Source organism: Oryctolagus cuniculus, chromosome 7, assembly GCF_964237555.1.
Source record: "Oryctolagus cuniculus chromosome 7, mOryCun1.1, whole genome shotgun sequence".
NCBI classification, from domain to species: Eukaryota; Metazoa; Chordata; class Mammalia; order Lagomorpha; family Leporidae; genus Oryctolagus; species Oryctolagus cuniculus.
Window position 1 is genome coordinate 96,583,476 of NC_091438.1, and position 20,143 is coordinate 96,603,618.

The window sequence follows — 20,143 nt, forward strand, 5'->3', positions numbered from 1 at the left end:
ACCAACGGCAAAAAGGAAGACCTTTCTCTCTGTCTCTCTCTCTCACTGTCCACTTTGCCTGTCAAAAAAAAAAAAATACCTACAATGACTATCTTTTGATTACTATTTACTTGCCTTCATTTCAACATTTTCCTATCTTTTTTTAGATATACATATAGTATATGGCTAGATTTTGGTTTTTATCCAGTATAATTTTTATCTGTTACAGGCACATTTTGTGCAGTTATGACTAATGCAACTCTCAAAACATTTGAGAATGCTCAAGCTAGTATAACAAAGTGCCAGCTGACTTGATTTCTGTTGTGGGTCTTCTTGACAGCGTGAAGATGACTGTCTTCTTGCAATGACCTCTCAGCAGACAAAAGACCCTCTTCCTCTTCTTATACTGACACTAATGTCAACATGGAGCCTCCACTCTCATAATCTCAACTAAATTTAACTACACTCAAGGCCCCTCACTTCCAAATACCATCACAATGGAGTTAATTTCTTTACACATATGTTCTGGAAGGATACAAATATTCAGTCCATAACAATATACATCATTACATTGTACTTTCTCACTAACCTGATTACATTTATTTTTCTTTTTTTGTCTGATTTTGAAGTGACTAATTTTTATTATACCATTTTTTCTCCTTGCCTAGTATAAAAGAAATATATTCTTTTTGCAGCATGCATACTAATAAAAGTTTAAAGTTCATTAATATTTCACCCTTTGCCTGCATAATACAAGAAACATAATAAAACTCGGATTATATTCTGTGATTGCCATAATTTCCTCTTGTTTTATTTAACCTTTCGAGACTTTGTTATTATTACTCCACATAATCAGTGATCTTTCTTCTCCCCGATAGTTCTTCACTCTGCATTTCTTGTTTCATCAGAAGTCTTTCTTCTGGCTCTCTTCTTTCAGAAATATTTACCCAATACATTTTAGTGAAGGCCTGATGGTGGAAAATTCTCTTGGCTTTCTTGATTTTTTAAATTGTTGTTTTCCTAAAAATATCATCTTTTTACTACCCCCTCATTGCTACTAGATATAGAATTCTATGGTGATGGTGGCAGTTATTTTTACTGTCTCTCTCTATCATCCTATTCATCCTGGAAATCTAATTTGACATATGTTAATACTTCTCACTCTACTCTCAGTATAGCAAGTATTCTTTAATTTTTTCTCTTCATTTCTCTATGCTGCGTTCTGAATAATTTATTTTGACTTACAATCTCGTTTGCTAATTGTCTCTTCAGCCGTGTCTAATATGGTGTCAACTTTGTCCACAGAGTTTTACGTTTCATTTGTTGTGGTTTTCACAACCAGAGTCAATCTGATTAATTTTCAGATCACCTAGATACTTTTTAAGTATTCCATCTATTTTCATGTGTGTCTTTTATTTCTAAAGAAAATATAGCTAATTTGTAATGTGTGACTAATACTTTAATATCTGAAAACTTTGTGGATCTATTTATGTTTACCAGCTTTATGGATCTTTCATGGTGCCTTAATTTTTTTTTATTTCTTTTTAAAGTTTTATTTACCTATTTATTTGAAAGGCAGAGTGACAGAGAAGGGGAGAAAGAGAGGGATCTTCTATCCTCTGATTCACTCACAAAAATGGCTCTAATAACCAGGTTTGGTCTAAGCCGAAGACGGGAGCCCAGAGCTCCATCTGGTCTCCCACAAGGATGGCAGGGACCCAAGTACTCGGGTCAACTTCCTCTGCTTTCCCAGGTGCATTACAGGGAGCTGGATCAGAACTGGAGCAGCTAGGACTCGAACTGGTACTCTAACATGGGATACTGGTATTGCAGGCAGCAGCTTAGCTCACTGTTCCATAATGCTGGCCCCATGTCTTATTTTCTAATTTTTTTATTGTGAGCTACATATTTATTTTGGAAAATTATTGGTGAAAATTATTAAAATAAGGTTGCATTCCAACAGTGGACTTTCTGTCAGCTTCCTAGGAGTAGCTACGGATCGAATCCTCTTTAGATTACTGCACACACACATTCAAGTGAGAGTGTTTCTGCTGTCTTTACTCAGCTCCAAGATGACTTTCTTGAAGATGGAAAAGATTTTATCCTGAAATTACAGCCTTTTGGTTTTCCACCTTTAGGGAGGGATATCTACTTGACTCCTTATCTTGGGCAGCATCTAGGTGTGTATTATAGCTCCTGCACTCTCTCTTTGAATTTGCTTAGTGGGTTACCATCTTTGAGGCTATAGTGGCTTTAGTGGTATCCTTCTTTCTGTGCCTTCCTGCTTTCTAGATTGGGTCTGATATTTCTCTATTATTTCATTGGCTTTTCAGTGCTTTTAAAAAATTTTTCTTCAAGCTTAATATCCAGAATCTTAGTTATTTTTACAGAGAGAAAGAGGGAGGGAGGAAAGTAGAGAGAGAGAGAGAAGGAGGGAAGGAGAGAGAGAGAGAGGATACCATATATTTGAATTGGAGCTATCAAGTAGGTTTTTTTTTTTTTTTTTTTTTTGGACAGGCAGAGTGGACAGTGAGAGAGAGAGACAGAGAGAAAGGTCTTCCTTTGCCGTTGGTTCACCCTCCAATGGCCGCCGCTGCCGGCGTACCGCGCTGATCCGATGGCAGGAGCCAGGAGCCAGGTGCTTTTCCTGGTCTCCCATGGGGTGCAGGGCCCAAGCACCTGGGCCATCCTCCACTGTACTCCCTGGCCACAGTAGAGAGCTGGCCTGGAAGAGGGGCAACCGGGACAGAATCCGGCGCCCCAACCGGGACTAGAACCCGGTGTGCCGGCGCCGCAAGGTGGAGGATTAGCCTAGTGAGCCGCGGCGCCAGCCGCTATCAAGTAGTTTTACATACAGATTTATCTTGTCAGTTTTGTGCTACTACCATAATGGCAGAAATCCTTGCCTTGAGTGTTGTATTTCTTTTCTCTAGTCTTTTACTTCCTCTTCCAAATCTATGCAGAATATAAAAGAAAGAGCTCAAAGTTTTCTTTCAACACTGAGCTCATAATACTCTCATTCTCTTTGTGAAAAACACATTTTATGAAGTAAGAAATATTCTGGAATATTTCTGCCTCACATATGCTCCATAGAATTTACAAGTATAAAGTCCAAGCCATTGTATCTTTGACATCATCCATGAGATAGGACTTCAGAAAAGAATGAGATACGCCTGCAGGCACTCCAAGTGATTACCTTATTCTATAAACCTCCACCCACAAAAACACCCTATGCCAAAAGAATCTCAATCTCGATATTTCTGTTTTTACTCTCTCTCTCTCTCTCTCTCTCACACACACACACACACACACACACACAGCTTAGGGTGGGTTATGCCTTACATTGTGTGCATCCCTGCTGTCTGTTTTTCCCTCTGTTTTTAATTCCAAGTATCTGGTCAGACTCATCAGTGACAGACCATAGATTACCACAATTTTTCCTCAATTATCCTGTGAATAGAGGTACCTGCATGGTACAGATTCTAATAGTGTACTCTTCCTGTAGGCTGTACGCTGGATCATGATGCATTGTAGGTAGGAATTATGTCTACACCATGTTATCTTTCCTACACTCTAGGCCCAGAGAAGGGGATGATTTTCTAGCGGTTGTTATCTTCCATCTTCTAGAGTTGTGGCAAAAGTCAGAGTTGATAAGCAGTCTAATTTTATTCTCATCAACAATCTCTGGATGATACGAGGAAGTAGGGGAGATGTTATCAGACTGCTTTATGCACCTGTGATACTTTGACAAATTCTTGCTAATGTTTTCCTTAGTAGCATTTATTCTTAAGTAAAATGGGAAGTTTTTACTCTACTTTAACATTAAAGGCAAATTTGCCTTCTCTACAAAAGTTATTTTTTTGTGTTTTTATATCTGTAAAACTATCATTTTTCTCAAGCTTTATTAATTTACTATGCTGTGGCCTGAACTTTGCAGATTAAAAAGGCAAGGTGAAATCACTTATTTTATGTTGAGGATGAGTAAATATACTGTTCATTCTATATCCCTGGTTATGAAGTTGTTCTTATATTTTAGGAGATAGTGGAAGAGGGCCTGCCAGATATTTAAGTGCATAACCTATGAGACCAGAGAAAATAGGAGTTGCTCCAATGTAATTAGATTATGTCATGGGTCTTCTTTTTGTGCCTCCTGTTGAGCAATAAAATACAGATATGACTAGAAAGAAATATTAGAAAACCCAAGTTGATAACCTTCAAACTCAATCCATGTTCTTGTTTGCTTCCAGACTCTCTTTTTAAATCAATATTGATTCAAAATTTTATTTATTCTAAGAAGATGTGTGATTATCCAATAATTCATGGCTGTTCTACACAAATTCACTGCTTTGTCACAGTAGTCAAGAAAATCATTTTTTCAAAACTGCATTTTCAGTGCTCCTAAATGTACATCTTTCAGTTCTCCCTATAAAATCAGTCTATTAAGAAGCAGCCTGAATGCCTCCCATATGTTTCCTCTTGCTTGCTCAATGGAGTGGTAGTTGCTTCTTTTAGGCAATACTTCTAAGGTTATAACTAAAGCATTTATGGTTTGTGTTCATATAGGGAAAATTATTTCAAATATTGATGCAAACTATTTAGAAGCCATCCTTGTGATGAGGGTAATCTTTCTTGAAATAGAAAATTTTACATCCTTGATGTAATGTGGGTGACTTACCATCCCTTATATTTAGGCAGTTACTCAGCCTTGAAGAAAAACAACTGTCATAAGGTCATGATACACTGCATTGTTCGGCTGGAGATCAGGGCTGAAGTAGCCTCATTTGCATTTCCATTAATCTTGCCATGTCTGATGTGGGGTCACGTTGCTGTCTGAGATGAGGTTCTGGAATGTGCATCATTTTCTGCATGAGGTATTGTCATCGCTGGGTGATGAAACATGGTGCCGTGTCCCTTCTTTCACCCCACCAAATATATTCCTCTGTAATACTTTTTGAATTGTCTCATCTTCTCTCCCTGCTACAGCCTCAGTTGGGCGCCTACCCTCTGATGTCTGAAATATGACAGCAGTCACATTGTGGGTCCCTCTGCTTTGACTTTCCTATTTCCTGTGCATCTTGCAAATACATAAACACATGGCAATTGTGTCACTTTCTCAGAAGGCTTCAGAGGCTTTGTAAGTGGACCTGAATTCCTGATACTGTGCTTAATTCCCTAACTGCTTTCCTGTCTTCTCCTCTGGGCATAGCTCTTTGTCACAGCTACCTTGTGCTTTTGTCCAGCTTTCACAAGTAACACATTCTTTCCTCTAAGAATGCTGAAAATTCCTTTCCTCTAAAAAGTTATTCTGAAAATATCACATCCAGCTTGCTGATTGAAACTTTTATGGAATTATTGGTGCCACTGTTAGTCCATATGCCATTCATCCAAAGTTGGATTGTATTGATTTTACACTGACCCATTTTAGTTATGAGGATAATCTACATTTTTTTACTATTTCTCGTGTTAGATAGTCTCTCCTGAAGGCAGAAATTGTTTCCTATCTTTCCCCTCCTCTACCACCATTTTATGGATGGCAAAATGGAAGTTCAAAGAGGGAAAGATAATGTTCCCAAGATTATATAGCCTGTTGCTGGTAGCAACAACATTTTCTATCAGGTAATTTGATACCCAATTTTTATTCCACAACATGAGCTACTGCATTCCTTACTCCTTTGTTAACTCCTACTGATCTTGAATTACACACTGGATGCTGAATTAGTCTTGGTGGTACAAGCAGTAATTTTTCACATCAGTACAACTCTGGGAGTCTATTGACTTACCTTTAATCCAAGTTGAAATCTATCTAAAATGATTAGCTTGTGATTGTCAACATTAATACCCTATTTTTATTTTTATAACCTAAATTAAAGATATGAGAATTCAAATTACACTGACATTCTTTTTAAATTTGCTCTTTATATATTTATTGAGTGCCAATTATGCTACTAATCTGGTAACAGGAATAGAGTGATAAGCAAGACCTAGTTCTACCCTAAAAGACCTGGTATTAATGCAGTCAGAGAAATGGTCAGGTGTATTAGCTCTATTGTAGCAAATTGCCACAAACCTGTGGCTTAAATTTATCACCTTACAACTCTGGAAGTCAGAATTCCAAAATAGGTCTCAGTAAATTAACATCAAGTCACCAGCAAAAAAATTCCCTTCCAGAGGCTTGGGGAAGAGACCAATTGCTTACATTTTATAGCTTCTAAAGGCTGCTGCATTCTTTGACTCATGAGTCTTCTGATCTCAAAAATGACAGTTTTTCTCGTGAGACATAACTCCAAACTCGTTTCTGTTACCACATTTCATGCTTTGACCCGTCTCTTTCTCTCTTTCCCATTCAACGAGCTTTGTGATTACATTCAGTTCACTCAGATAATCCAGAATAATCCCCGCATCTCATGGACCTTAATTTAATCACAACTGCAAAGTCCTTTTCTCCACATAAAGTAACATAGTCACAGATTTCAGGGATCTGCCTTGTAATACAGTATACCTACTACAACAGTGTACATAGTGGCGGTATGGGTGTCTCTGAGATAACTGGAATTAGATCTTTACCATGGGTTTACAAGTGCCCTCTTCATTGATATCCAGTGGGCTCCACCAACTGGCCAGTAGAATGTCTTGGTCTTATTTTTCTTCAGAATCAGTGGAGAATTAGCAATGGGAGGTGTAAGTTTCCTTTAGCCGTTGCCCAAACAACCAGAATGAGAAAGTCACATTAAACAGAGTGAATAGACTATGAAAAACACTTGATTTTGGAAAGGAATTATAAGCAGTATAGAATTGCTGGACTATTAACATTGAAGAAGGTGATGATATAAGAGAGATAAGGCTGGTGAGATGCGCCAGATAATGGAAAGCCATGTTTTTTGGGTTAAGAAGTAGGACCATCACCTTACAAGAAATGGCAAAGAACATGATTCTTGATCTTTGTTAAATTTAGGAATTTTTAGGGTTCGAAGAAGGAGAAGAGGCAGGGGGGCTGGCACTGTGGCACAGCAGGTTAATCCTCTGCCTGTGGTGTCAGCATCCCATATGGGCACCAGTTCTATTCCCGACTGCACCTCTTTCGATCCAGCATTCTGTTATGGCCTGGGAAAGCAGTAGAAGATGGCCCAAGCACTTGGACCCTTGCATCTGCATGGGAGTCCCAGAAGAAGCTCCTGGCTCCTGGCTTTGGATCAACCTAGCTCCAACTGCTATGGCCATTTGGGGAGTGAACCAGCGGATGGAAGACCCTCTCTCTTATCTCTCTCCCTCTGCCTCTCTGTAACTCTTCCTTTTCAAATAAATAAATAAATCTTAAAAAAAAGAAGAAGGAGAAGGAGAAGAGGCAGCCAGTTAAAGCAGAGAAAACTTTATTTTAGGATAAACAGCACAGGTGGGTAAAGAGAGTGAGGTTTCAGCCCTGTCACAGAGAGTGAGCAAACATCTGAAGTCAGGCTTCATCCTTCGTGGAAAGTGGGCAGAATCCTTCTTAAAGCTGCTCTTTGTGGGAGGTCACATGGACATGCTGAGTGGCACATGGACCCTGATAAAATGGATGGGGGATGTGCAGAAAGGCTCATTTATAAAGTTTACAAGGTATTGTCTCAGCAGTGTGCAATGTCCCAGGTGAGGGGCTTTGCCTGACAATAAATATTCTGTTACTGGAGAATGGCAGGGTTCTTGTCTTCACACAAGAAAGAATTCATGCTTGAGACAAAGTAGTGGAAAGTAGAAGTAGCAAAGTTTATTAGGGTAGGGACATCCACAAGAATGGATGGGCACCTCTCCGGACAGGACCTGAGAGAGAGTGCGGTCGCTCGGACGGTGGGAAGGAGCAAGGTTACATGGTTGAGTGGAGAGATTACACCTGGACAGGCAGGTGGTGGACTCAGCATAGAGGCAGAAGGCTGAGCACACCATGAGGGGGAGGGGGCTTCAGGAGATGGGTCTTTGTCTTCACACATTTCCTCCTGAAACAAAGGATTTTATGGATGTAAATGTTAAGAAGCTCCTCTCTGAGTTTTCCCTTGAAGGTATCAGACAGGAGGAAGGGTGAGCAGGACCCTTAGAGAATTGGGATCCAGAGCAGGATGTTTGAAATGCAGATACTGGGCTGCATCTGGGAGATTGTGGAAGATTTGTCAGGCAGAAGGGGTGGGGACCCCACACCTGGCAGGTTATCAGGTAGGAGGGGGCAGGGCAGGATGCAAATACCGGGCTGCCCCTGAAACATCATCAGGATGACTTTGAGATGCAGATGCATATGCTGACATAGTCTTCTCTTTAGGCCTGTTACACACACATAAGCTCATATCTAACTTCCTACCTAACAATTCCACTAGCCTTTAGATTATCTATCTGTACCCAGTTTCACTGGGTTTGGGGTTAACTACTCATGGCCTAACATGTCCTAACAATTCTTTGCTGAGTTGTAGAGAAAAAGGAAACCCCTTGCTTGGATGAAGCAATAGACCCTCTTTTATAGACACACCATAAATTCATACAGAAAATAGAGTAAATCCTTTACAGGCTATTGCTGAATATTAAAATGAACCTTAATTTTTCCATGGTTGTTGGAAAATTGTCTGATCACTTGCACATAGTAGGTCTTTAAGCCCTCTAAGACTTCTTTGTTTCGTCTTCATTCCCCTTTTGTTCTTGGAAGTACATGAGGTTCTCATAGGCGAATATTGCCCAAGGAATAAAATTAAATGTTTTGTATTTTTGCTTTTTATGGCTGATCAGTGGTAGTTACATTGTCATTTTTCTTTGACAAACATATTGCTGTCAAAGAAAAGACTCTTTCTAATCATGACTGGCTGCTTTATCTTGCCATTTGCTTTTAGTTGAGTCATTTGAAATCTGAACCAAGAATTGAAGTAATTACTTCGACTATTTTCCTTAATCCTTATAAACTATTTTTAGTTTAAAAAAAATTACACTGTGTGAGTGCAATACAATACTTTAACTACAATAACGAATGTGTAGCTGCCTCTAATAAATGTTTTTTCAGTGACTCTATTATCATAATTTTCATGATCAGAAATTCAAATGGACTTAACAAGCTTACAAATTCTTACCTAATTTTAGTTTTTTTTTTTTCTTCAAATGAGAAATATGAATTGTGTTCAACTGGCTAAGCTAAGTGACAGTGAAGTACTGTGGCTCTTTTCATTTAGCTTGCCTTTCAGTCTGTTTTTTTCCAGAGATGCAATTAGAGCCTGTGAAGTCTCCTGTAAAAGCACTGCCCTGTATTGGTTTGCAGGAAATAAAAAATTTGCATGACAATACACATTCTTGCCAGCACATGGGGCAGGGTGAAGTCATCACTCTCCAGCTGTTCTTACTATGTATGAAATTGGCTAAATCTTATCATCTGACTGTGGTTTAGGGTATTTTCCACTGAAATATAAGTCAGCCAGGATTTACAATCAGAGTGTGGGCTTTTCAGGCAGATTTAACAACGGTATTTCATATACACTGCAATCTGCCTTTTCACTTGGTGAAGTACAAATCACACCAAAACTGAAAGCCAGCCTAGATACTTTTAAGCTACTTTTGGTATTTTTTTAATTTTAAAGCAAATAATTACAAGATCAGTATAAGTTGTTAATGCTTTCATTCTGTCTTCTCTCTCTACTCATGCATGGCATTACTTTGAGATCACGATGAGCTCTTCCTTCTATGTGTTTCAATCCAGGCTTTGGAGTTAGACCGTCTACCTTGCAGTATTACCTCCAGCTCTTGTTAGCTGAGGGCTATGGTAAATTAATTCATTCTTCTATGCCTCAACCTTCCCAATCAGTAAGATGGAATAATCATTATCCATATTTCAAAGAATTGGAGGGCATTAAATGGCATAAATCTTATGCTTCGGGGTCTATTGCATTGCACAGTTTCAAGGGAGTCTAATTAGCATTGTGTTCTATGTAGAACTGTGCAAAATGGCTGACTTGGGTATAAAACACTTAGAGCAGTCCCTGGTACACATAAGGATCCCTTTCATAATCATTTGGTATGTGGAATTTATGAGCATTTTTCTTGAAATCTTTGACTTTTTTTGAATGTCCCATTTCTGTGTTCCTTCCTGCAACTTTATTTGCCTTTCATTCCTTTTTCTTTTTTGACAGGCAGAGTTAGACAGTGAGAGAGAGAGGCAGAGAGAAAGAGCTTCCTTTTTCCATTGGTTCACCCCTTAATGGCCGCTATGACTGGCACGCTGCGGCCATTGCGCTGTGCTGATCCGAAGCCAGGAGCCGGGTGCTTCCTCCTGGTCTCACATGCAGGTGCAGTGTCCAAGGACCTGGGCCATCCTCCACTGCGCTCCTGGGCCACAGCAGAGAGCTGGACTGGAAGAGGAGCAACTGGGACAGAATCCAGCGCCCCAACTGGGACTAGAACCTGGGGTGCCGGTGCCACAGGCAGAGGATTAGCCTAGTGAGCTGCGGTGCCGGCGCCTTTTATTCCTAATGGTAGTGTTTCCCAAAGCTCATATACATCATGATAGCTGCTCTTCTCTTCATTTACCCAATTAAGTTTGGTGTGTTGTGCACAGCTAGAGTTAAGGATTGCGTATGAACTGACGTGGAGGTTGTGAAATTCAGAATACATTCAAAAGTCCAGTTGTCCCTAAGTTTGGCAGTGTATTAGAATCTCCAGACCCATCCCAGATATTTGGAGCACTTGAGTATGTGTGAGAATAAAGTAGGGGCGGGGAAGGACTATTAAATGTTGTACTCCAGAAAGGTTTTGAGATAGTTCAGCTATCAGACAACTTTAGGAACTGGAATATCAAGCTATTCAAAATCAGAGTGGAAGACCAAGTCAAAGAAAGACCACTGAGGACAGAGGATGGGTGGAAAGTAAAGCCAAAGTTCAGAGTTAGCCAAGAGTTTGCTAGCTTGTCCATTTGTGACCCCTGCCTGGGCCTTATAGCATCCTCTGAATTTCTTTCCATACAGAGTTGAAATTATGTCTCAAGTCTCTCTGGTCTTCAAAGTTTAAATTTTATAATCCATTCTCCCACTGAGAGTAACCCATTCTCCATTTTAATTCTAAATTACTGGGATAGAGAATCTGACTGGCCCTCCAGTGTCCTAACCAAATCCAGTTGATCATGGCCAAAGAACAGGCACAATGGAGAAAGATCACTGCTGGAGACCCTGTCCTGTGGATTGAGGGCAGGGACATCAGGGGCCAGAGAAAGTAGAAGAACCTTGACACTCCTAAAATTATCTGTTGATGTGCAGGAATCAGACAAGCAGTCCAGATAGAGAAGCTGCTGTGTACTCGTCAGAGAATGTGGTACTGAGTACACACAGACAGGAAGTATTTTACATGCTTTCCGCTGGAGACAATGTTGAAGGTTATACCTGTAGGATCAATTTGGCTTCCATCAACTGAGTGAATCATGGATCCCACAGGCATACTCATTAACTACGTGACTATGGATGTATTCTTTATCTTCCCTGAGCCTTGTTTTTTACAACTGTAAAGTAAGGCTAATTAACATAAATTTCCAACCTACCTACATACTAAGAATATTGTGACAAAGCAAGCAAAATAAAGCACATAAAACCCTTAGTGTAACTGTCTGATTTGATTAGATTACACTGTATAAATGCATTGAAATCTTGCCCTATACCTCGTTCAAATGTACAAGCATTGTGTGTGTTTAAAAGATCTATTTATTATCGCTTCTCGGCCTTTTGGCTAAGATCAAGTGTAAAAGATCTATTTATGTATTTGAAAGGCAGAGTTACAGAGAGGCAGAGGCAGGGAGTGGAGAGACAGAGAGAAGTCTGCCATCCATTGGTTCACTCCCAGATGGCTGCAACAATCTCAGCTGTGCCTATCTGAAGCCAGGAGCCAGGAGTTTCCTGCGGGTCACCAATGCCAGTGCAAGGACCCAAGTACTTGGGCCATCTCCCACTGCTTTCTCAGGCCACAGCAGAAAGCTGAATCAGAAGTGGAACAGCCAGGACTTGAACCGGACCCATATGGGATGCCAGCACTGCAGGTGGCAGCTTTACTTGCTACGCCAAAATGCTGGCCCCAACATTATGTATTAATCAAAAATTTAAATAAAAATTATTTTTTAAACTTTTATTTAATGAATATAAATTTCCAAAGTACAGCTTATGGATTACAATGGCTTCCCCCCCATAACGTCCCTCCCACCCACAACCCTCCCCTTTCCCACTCCCTCTCCCCTTCCATTCACATCAAGATTCATTTTCGATTCTCTTTATATACAGAAGATCAGTTTAGCATACATTAAGTAAAGATTTCAACAGTTTGCTCCCACACAGAAACATAAAGTGAAAAATACTGTTTGAATACTAGTTATAGCATTAAATCACAATGTACAGCACATTAAGGACAAAGATCCTACATGAGGAGTAAGTGCACAGTGACTCCTGTTGTTGACTTAACAAATTGACACTCTTGTTTATGGCATCAGTAATCACCCTAGGCTCTTGTCGTGAGATGCCAAGGCTATGGAAGCCCCCTGAGTTCACTGACTCTGATCATATTTAGACAAGGCCATGGTCAAAGTGGAAGTTCTCTCCTCCCTTCAGAGAAAGGTACCTCCTCCTTTGATGACCTGTTCTTTCCACTGGGATTTCACTTGTGGAGATCTTTCATTTAGGTTTTTTTTTTTCCCCAGAGTGTCTTGGCTTTCCATGCCTGAAATACTCTCATGGGCTTTTCAGCCAGATCCGCATGCCTTAAGGGCTGATTCTGAGGCCAGAGTGCTGTTTAGGACATCTGCCATTCTATGGGTCTGCTGTGTATCTCACTTCCCATGTTGAATCATTCTCTCCCTTTTTTATTCTATCAGCTAGTATTTGCAGACACCATTCTTGTTTATGTGATCCCTTTGGTTCTTAGTCCTATCATTATGATCAATTGTAAACAGAAATTGATCACTGGGACTAGTGAGATGGCATTGGTACATGCCACCTTGATGGGATTGAATTGGAATCCCCTGGTATGTTTCTAACTCTACCGTTTGAGGTATGTCAGCTTGAGCATGTACCAAATTGCACATCTCTTCCCTCTCTTATTCCCACTCTTATATTTAACAGCAATCACTTTTCAGTTAAGTTTCAGCACTTAAGAAGAATTGTGTATTGATTACAGTATTCAACCAAAAGTATTAAGTAGAACAAACAACTGCCCATGTTGGATTGCTCTCTCTCCCCATTTTTTTTTTCTTATAGCTGTCTTATAAATTCTTTCAACCACTGATGTTTTTGTTTTAATAGTATCAATCCTCCCATAAATCTAGGTAAGAGACCTAGGAATGATTGACGATTACAACTTACAGATCTGGAATTACTTGATTTGATTCCACATCTGAACTTTCTTTTTCTCTTTTTTTTTAAGATTTATTTTATTTTTTTGGAAAAGCAGAGGGTGGGAGAGACAGAGATAGAGGGAGAGACAGAGACAGAGGGAGAGACAGAGAGATCAACATTTTCTGGTTCACTCCCTAAACTTTAGACTTCCATGGCCAGGGCTGGGTCAGGCTGAAGCCAGGAGGCAGGAACTTCTTCCCAGTCTCCAATGTAGGTGCACTTGGACTGTCATCTGCTGCTTTCTCAGGCATATTAGCAGGGAACTGGATCAGAAATGGAATAGCTTGTGCATGAAATAGTACCAATATGTGATGCCAACATCACAATAGGTGGCTTTACCCATTACATTACAATGCCAGCCCTAGCCTAACAACACCCTAACTGTTATGATTTGTTTTTTGCATGTGATTTATATGGCAATATTAAACATTTACAGATGAGAGGTAGGGGGACTTGCTAAGTGCCAAATACTGTTCTAAGCACTTTTACTGATATTAATTTTGTCTCATAATGACTTTCTGGGAAAGGTATTATTATTATCTTCATTTACAAATATGGAAACCAAGATTTCAAAAGTAAAATGACCAGTCTAGGGTCACTCTGCTATTCAGCACCGGAAAGCAATCAATCTGACGCCAAAGTCCTTGCTCCTAACCCTGGGCCATGCTGCTGCTCTATGATGTGCCTTGAATCTCACTTCCATTACTTCTACCACAACTTGGGCAGTGACTCACATTCATTCCCCTGCTGCTATTGCTATAGATTCCTATGCAGTCTCCTCTGCTTCACTGTTATAATACGACTTGCATACTGTTGCTAGATTACTCTTCCTTAAATTCTGCTTCTATGGTCATTACTTTGGTCAAAATCTTTCTATGGACCTGCAGCATATGACCTACAAAATAAATTCTCCCATTCCTTTTTCATTATCCATGTCTCTAATCAGAATGATCTTTTCAACTTGCTCTTTGTTCTACTGCTGTGACCTCGTTCATCTGCATAAGTTTAAGCTTTACCTATTAGTTTGACAATGTTGTGGTTCTAGGAACCCTTCCTTCCAGGTCTCAGTTGAATATGACCTCCTCTTCCCTAGGAGTCTCATAGTACTATCTTTCTACTTCTGTTATATCATTTTTTGCCCTGTATTAAATTTATTTGTGTTCTTTTCTAATTTCTCTCCCTGTCAGTATGTTGAAGATAAAATATATGCTTCACTAATCCTCATATCCCCAGGAGTATCCCTTTTTTAAAATATTTTATTTATTTATTTGAGAGGCAAAGTACCAATAGAGAGACAGAGAGAAAGGTCTTCCATCCACTGGTTCAACTCCCATATGGTTGCAACAGCCAGAGCTGGCCCTATCTGAAGGAAGCCAAGAGCCAGGAACTCCTTCCCATGTGGGTCTCCCATGTGGGTGCTGGGCCCAAGCACTTGGGTCATCCTCCACTGCTTTCCCAGGCCACAGCAGAGAGCTGGATTGGAGAAGAGCAGCCAGGACATGAACCAACACCCATATGGGTTGCTGGCTTCACAGAGGATCAACCTTCTATGCCACAGCATTGGCCCCAAAGAGTCCCTTTCAATGCAGAACAGAGAGCAGAAGACCAATAAACAGTTAGTGGATATAACATAATTGTAATTTCATTCACCTAGAATGTTTCTCTTTTCTTCTTTGTTCTGTTTCAGTCTTCCAAAAAATCTACCTTCTTGAATGGAACTCACTTTTCAGAACTTTGTAACACTTAAGGCTCATGTTACATGTCTTAGCCCATTTCTGCTATTATCACAAAATACCTTAGGCTATGACATTTATTTACCGTGTCCTACAGGCTAAGAAGTCCAAGATCGAGGCACCGACACATGTGGTACCTGGTGAGGGCTGCTCTCTGCTTTCAAGAGGGTCCTTCTTGCTGTGTCTTCATGTGGTAGAAGACAAAACGAGAGGGACACTGTGTCCTCATATGCCAAAGGCATGGAAAGGCAGCAGCTCTATCAGGCCTCTTTGGTTAGGGCATTCATCTCATTCCTGAAGGCTGAGGCCCTCGTGACCACAAGACCCTACCACTTAATATTAACACATTGAAGATTAAGTTTCAATGTGAATTTTGGAGAGTCACAAATATTCAGACAAAATAATTTCGTATTTTTAATTGTTTTATGTGACATATGCAGTGTTCAGTGTTGCAACACTTTTGAATTCCCTCAAAGCTCTCAGCATATACTAAGTGCTTTATGAAAACTTGCTGACTGATTGGCTTTTGGATTCTTATTGCAAAGCTATCCTTCTTTTACTGTTGTTCTGTCCTTAGCCTATGATTATGTCAATAAGGTCTCTGAGTTCTCTGGCTTAAAGACCCCATTGAGTGCAAGCACAAGCAGGTTGCAAACACACAGAAATTTTTTTTTTTTTTGCCAGCTCCTCTAAAATTCAGAACTTAATTCAGTACCAGGCCTTCCAATAGGAACAAACTCTTAGAGGAGTGTGGGAGTGAGCTGTGGAGGAATAGTTAGGAGGTTGGGGATTACAAAATTTAGAACTTTTTCAAGGAATGACTTTACAGAACTTATTACTGTGTCTTCTCATACAGTACATGCAGGGGGGAAAGAATTCATTCTACATTTACATTAAATCTTTTAAAGATGAGCATTGGGGTGAGTGTTTGGCATAGAAATTAAGACACATATTAGGATGACAGCATCCCATATCCAAGTGCTTAGGTGTGAGTAGCAGTTCGGTTCCAAATTCCATCTTCCTGCTAATGCACACCCAAGAAGGCAGCAGGTGAGGGCTTAAGTAGTTGGGTCCCTGCCATCAACGTAAGAGACCTGGATTGAGTTTCTGGCTCTTAGTTTCAACCTGGTTCAGTCACAGCTATGGGAAATTTCTCTCCCTCTGTTTCTCTCTTTCTCTCTCTGGAACTAAAAAAAATTTTTGCAGACTGGATCCAATGAGGTACTCATGATGTGGCTGGAAATAAGAGATTCTTGAGAACAACAGCAGCAGCAATAACAACAAAAGATAAGGGTTAATATGAAAGTTAATATGTGACAGCCATGATGCAACAGCATGATGAATGACTAGGGCATCTTCCTAAATGGCATGCGTACCAATAGATCTAAAAAAGAAACTGAAATAACACTCACATAGTATATTATGTATATATTATATACATAACAATACAGTAGAGACCAACCGTGACTAGTACTTGAATTTCTCAAAGGAAAACTTTATTTACTGATTACCAAGAGCAAAAGGAGAACTAGGATAAGTAGGCATCTCACATTTTACTGTGTACCTCATAAGTCCTCAGCAACTGTAGGCAATGGAAGATGGTAGAACATTTTGGAAACCTGGATGCAAATCTACAATGTTACTCAGCACAGTGGGAGAATATGTGCATAGGACACATGGAATGTGGTCCTTAACCACTCCTCCTTATCTTGCTTCTAGCTGGAGAGAGGAAAGTTATTCACGACAGTCACCAAGGCATACCTGATATTTTGCTGGACCAAAGAATGAATTCAACCTTGAACTGAGCAGGGGACTAAGCCAAGATACAGATTCTTTTAAATTAATATTTTATATTTGTATGACATTTCCACTTGCTTATATGCTTAAAAATGTCTTTGTTTTAAATGCAGGTGAGCCAAGGGCATATGATGCAGATTTCAAGGGGCCTATTGCCGACAGGTAAGTAATTCTTCTCTGTGAATGTATAATTTTAAAAAACACAGGGAGTTTATTTTTGGATGGGGGGGCACCGTTTTCTTATCAATGGGGAATTTTGTCTAAGATGAGGGGAAATGACTTATTGTGCCTGAATGGCACCTTATTTACTCAGGGAGTATATAAATATTTCCATGAATCACGAATATTCTCACCTGTTTAGCAAAGGAACTGCTTTAAGTTATTAGACCGAGAGTTTGTATTTCTAAAAAGGAGAAGCCAAAAAAAATGCTGTATGAAATTTAACCACTTTGTGGAGAAGCAAACACATTCAAGTGGTTGTTTATGTACCTGTTTACTCTGTGACTAACCATTGCAAATGCAGAGTTGCTATGCCAACTTCTTCTGTGCCAGGTATATGTGCCACTCAGCTTCTAAAAGCAGAGCACTTTCTTAGAGACAGTCACTCACCAATGCCTCGTGTACCCTTTAGACTACTTTAAAATGCTCAAGGGAAATATGTACTCATCTCTGCTGGTGCTCACCCTCTCCCCACAGTTGTACGGCATTTTAAAATTAGCCAATAATTCATAGTACTCTTATTTATTTTAGCCTCCATTCCCAGGCTTCCTGCTAATCAAAAAGGGAGTTGTAGGGTAGAATGGCTAAATAAGAAGTGCCGATTATGCTGTTGGTAGCTATTTTCCGCTTAGCTGTGACTTTGATTTCTGGCAGTTACATGTCATAATAGACCGTGATGTGAAATAGCGATCACCATGCTCATTTGCACTTGCCAGCCATCAGCGTGCACATTAGCATTCACTATTATATCCCGGTGATATTCCAGCTTTCCAGAGATGTATATTCAGTTTATTTTAACTCTGTAAAAAGCCAAGTAATTTGTTTCAGGTAACTCATTCAAAGGTATACTTGGAACAAAGATGCCTTTTTTAGACATAGTCTGAAATCTGTCTCACATTCTCTCCATGGTAACACCATGAATGCATTTTGTTGTCCAGTGTACAAACAGCCTCATTCAATGTGGTGGTTACTTTTACTGTAATTGTATTCATTTTACCATAACTAGTTTCTGAGAATTGAAAATAGCCTATGGGCCTCCGAGGACCTTTAGATATAACCCAAATTCAACAGTACTAATAATTATGATAAATAAGCTGCCATACATGGACAAAGCAAATACAGATTATAGGTGTGCCTTTCCTAGCCATCTAGAAAAGAGAGGAGTTAAGCCTGGCTCATTTCAGGTGTAGGGTAGATGTGGGGTCTCCCCATCTTCACCTACTTGGATTTTAATAATGGGACCATATCTATCAGGTAAAATCTAAACAACTGTGATAATCACTGTTAGGAAAGAAATCAACTTTTACCAAGGGTCTTTTGTGATGTCCCAGTCACCAGAAGGACCTTCAAAGATAAAATGACCATTCTGTGGGCAGACCTCCCTCCTCTTCAATGCAAGAACAGACGAAAGTGTTGCAAAAATACAGGGGCAAAACTGCAGGAAGGCACAGTGGGCCCGTTTGTAACTATGGCAGGCAGCAAGCTTCTGTACTGCCCTAACTGGGAGCCAGATTAGGACTTTTACGGAGCAGGTGAGAAACCCCCAATTCTTTATACTGCCTCTAGCAACAAAGCCAGCTTTAACAGCGCCTTCATGTTGCTCACTGTCAGACCCTTACAGCACTCTCAGCCTATTAATCTGCTATGTTCTTCTTGCCTTTCTCAGTGCTCAAGAACAGTGTTCTGTGTATAGTTACTGCCCAGCTGTACTCTTTAGAGATGAGGTGGAAGAATGGTGATGATGCCGTGGGAGAAGCTAATTCAATATCCCCTTTTTTCCCACTTACCAAGAATTGGGTATACAGGAGATATTGCCCCATAATATTGAGGAAGAAAATGGTGATTTTGGTAGTTTAAGTTGTTTTCTCAGCCTCAATCTTTATCCTTTATATGCAACAGAATCCAACAATGGTTGGTTGGTGTTGGATTAAAATTACAAAAGTGAAATTAGTGTCCTACACTGTTTTTGGCAGTATCTTAGAAAATTAGAAACAAAACCTTTTTCAAAAATGCTTTGTGAAATATTCCTCTTATGATTTAGACCTAAGAAAAATGTTTATTTAATAGAGAATGGATATACTTTATTCTGAGGAAACTGTGTAACCCACTATTTGTCTTCCTGGACCAACTTATAGGAAATCCACTGAAAAAAATATATATGTATAATTTCAGTGCAGGCTACTATATTATTCTGAGAGTCAAGAAACTTTTTTCAGGACTTTAAGTTTGTATTTCTATTTTAGTAATTCTATTACATCCAGTTGTTTTAAGTCATTTCATTTAAGATTCTTTCTGGAAAGAGGCAACATATAGGTAGGCAAGTTATAGAAATGAAAGGCTTGCATGTTACATAATTGCTTTTTTCTTGATATGAAAAATAAACTAACAATACATGATTCATACAAAATGGTAGGTTTCAGAGTATTGGAACTAATTATTACTGTAGAAGGTAGAAAAACTAGCTAAAATTTAATAAGTTACATTTCTTTTTACTTAAAGCACTGGAAGGGTGTAAAGTTCTTTACCATGCTAGGGCTCAAGGAGAGAATGAAGTGATTATTAGGGTTGTTGTCCAGGGGACTCATTCCCAGGAAAGAGCTGTACCAAATGAACTCTAAGCATTTTCCAATGCTGAGATTCCATCACTCTGTGATTGAACTCAATGCCAAACACAGAAGGAAGAATTCAGCCTCAGGCCTAAGTACTAAGCACATAAAGCACTTACCACATCTAATTGTGAGTTCTGAAGAGCTGTCGTCATTATCTCATATTACCATGTTAACACAGTTCTGTGTCCTAGATGTATATTGTTCTCAAATTTGCTTCTGTTGAAATAATTGGTATGTGTCTCCTCAATGTAAAAATGACTTAACTATCTGAAGGTCGAATCTATTATTATGGTAAAATATGAGAAAAAAGTTATAGGAGAAGAAAAAACACAAGTTCAAGAAATGAATATAGGTTCCATGTTGTAAAAATGTCTGAGAGATTACAAATGATTTTGATTTGTAAAATAGTTTGAACTAAAAAGCCTATATCCATAGCACTTCCTTT

The 20,143-nt window shown here is 39.4% G+C and overlaps 1 protein-coding gene across 19 annotated transcripts in view; it reads left to right on the forward strand.

Annotated features, from left to right (window-relative positions):
- The window catches only part of SLC44A5 (solute carrier family 44 member 5), a 437,768-nt gene that overhangs the window by 266,706 nt on the left and 150,919 nt on the right, over positions 1 to 20,143 (forward strand). For all 19 annotated transcript variants that reach the window (XM_070078256.1, XM_070078247.1, XM_051857584.2 and 16 more), the window contains one exon: positions 16,984 to 17,032. In XM_070078256.1, coding sequence (XP_069934357.1) covers positions 16,984 to 17,032 — 49 coding nt within the window. The remainder of the gene's footprint in view (positions 1 to 16,983; positions 17,033 to 20,143) is intronic.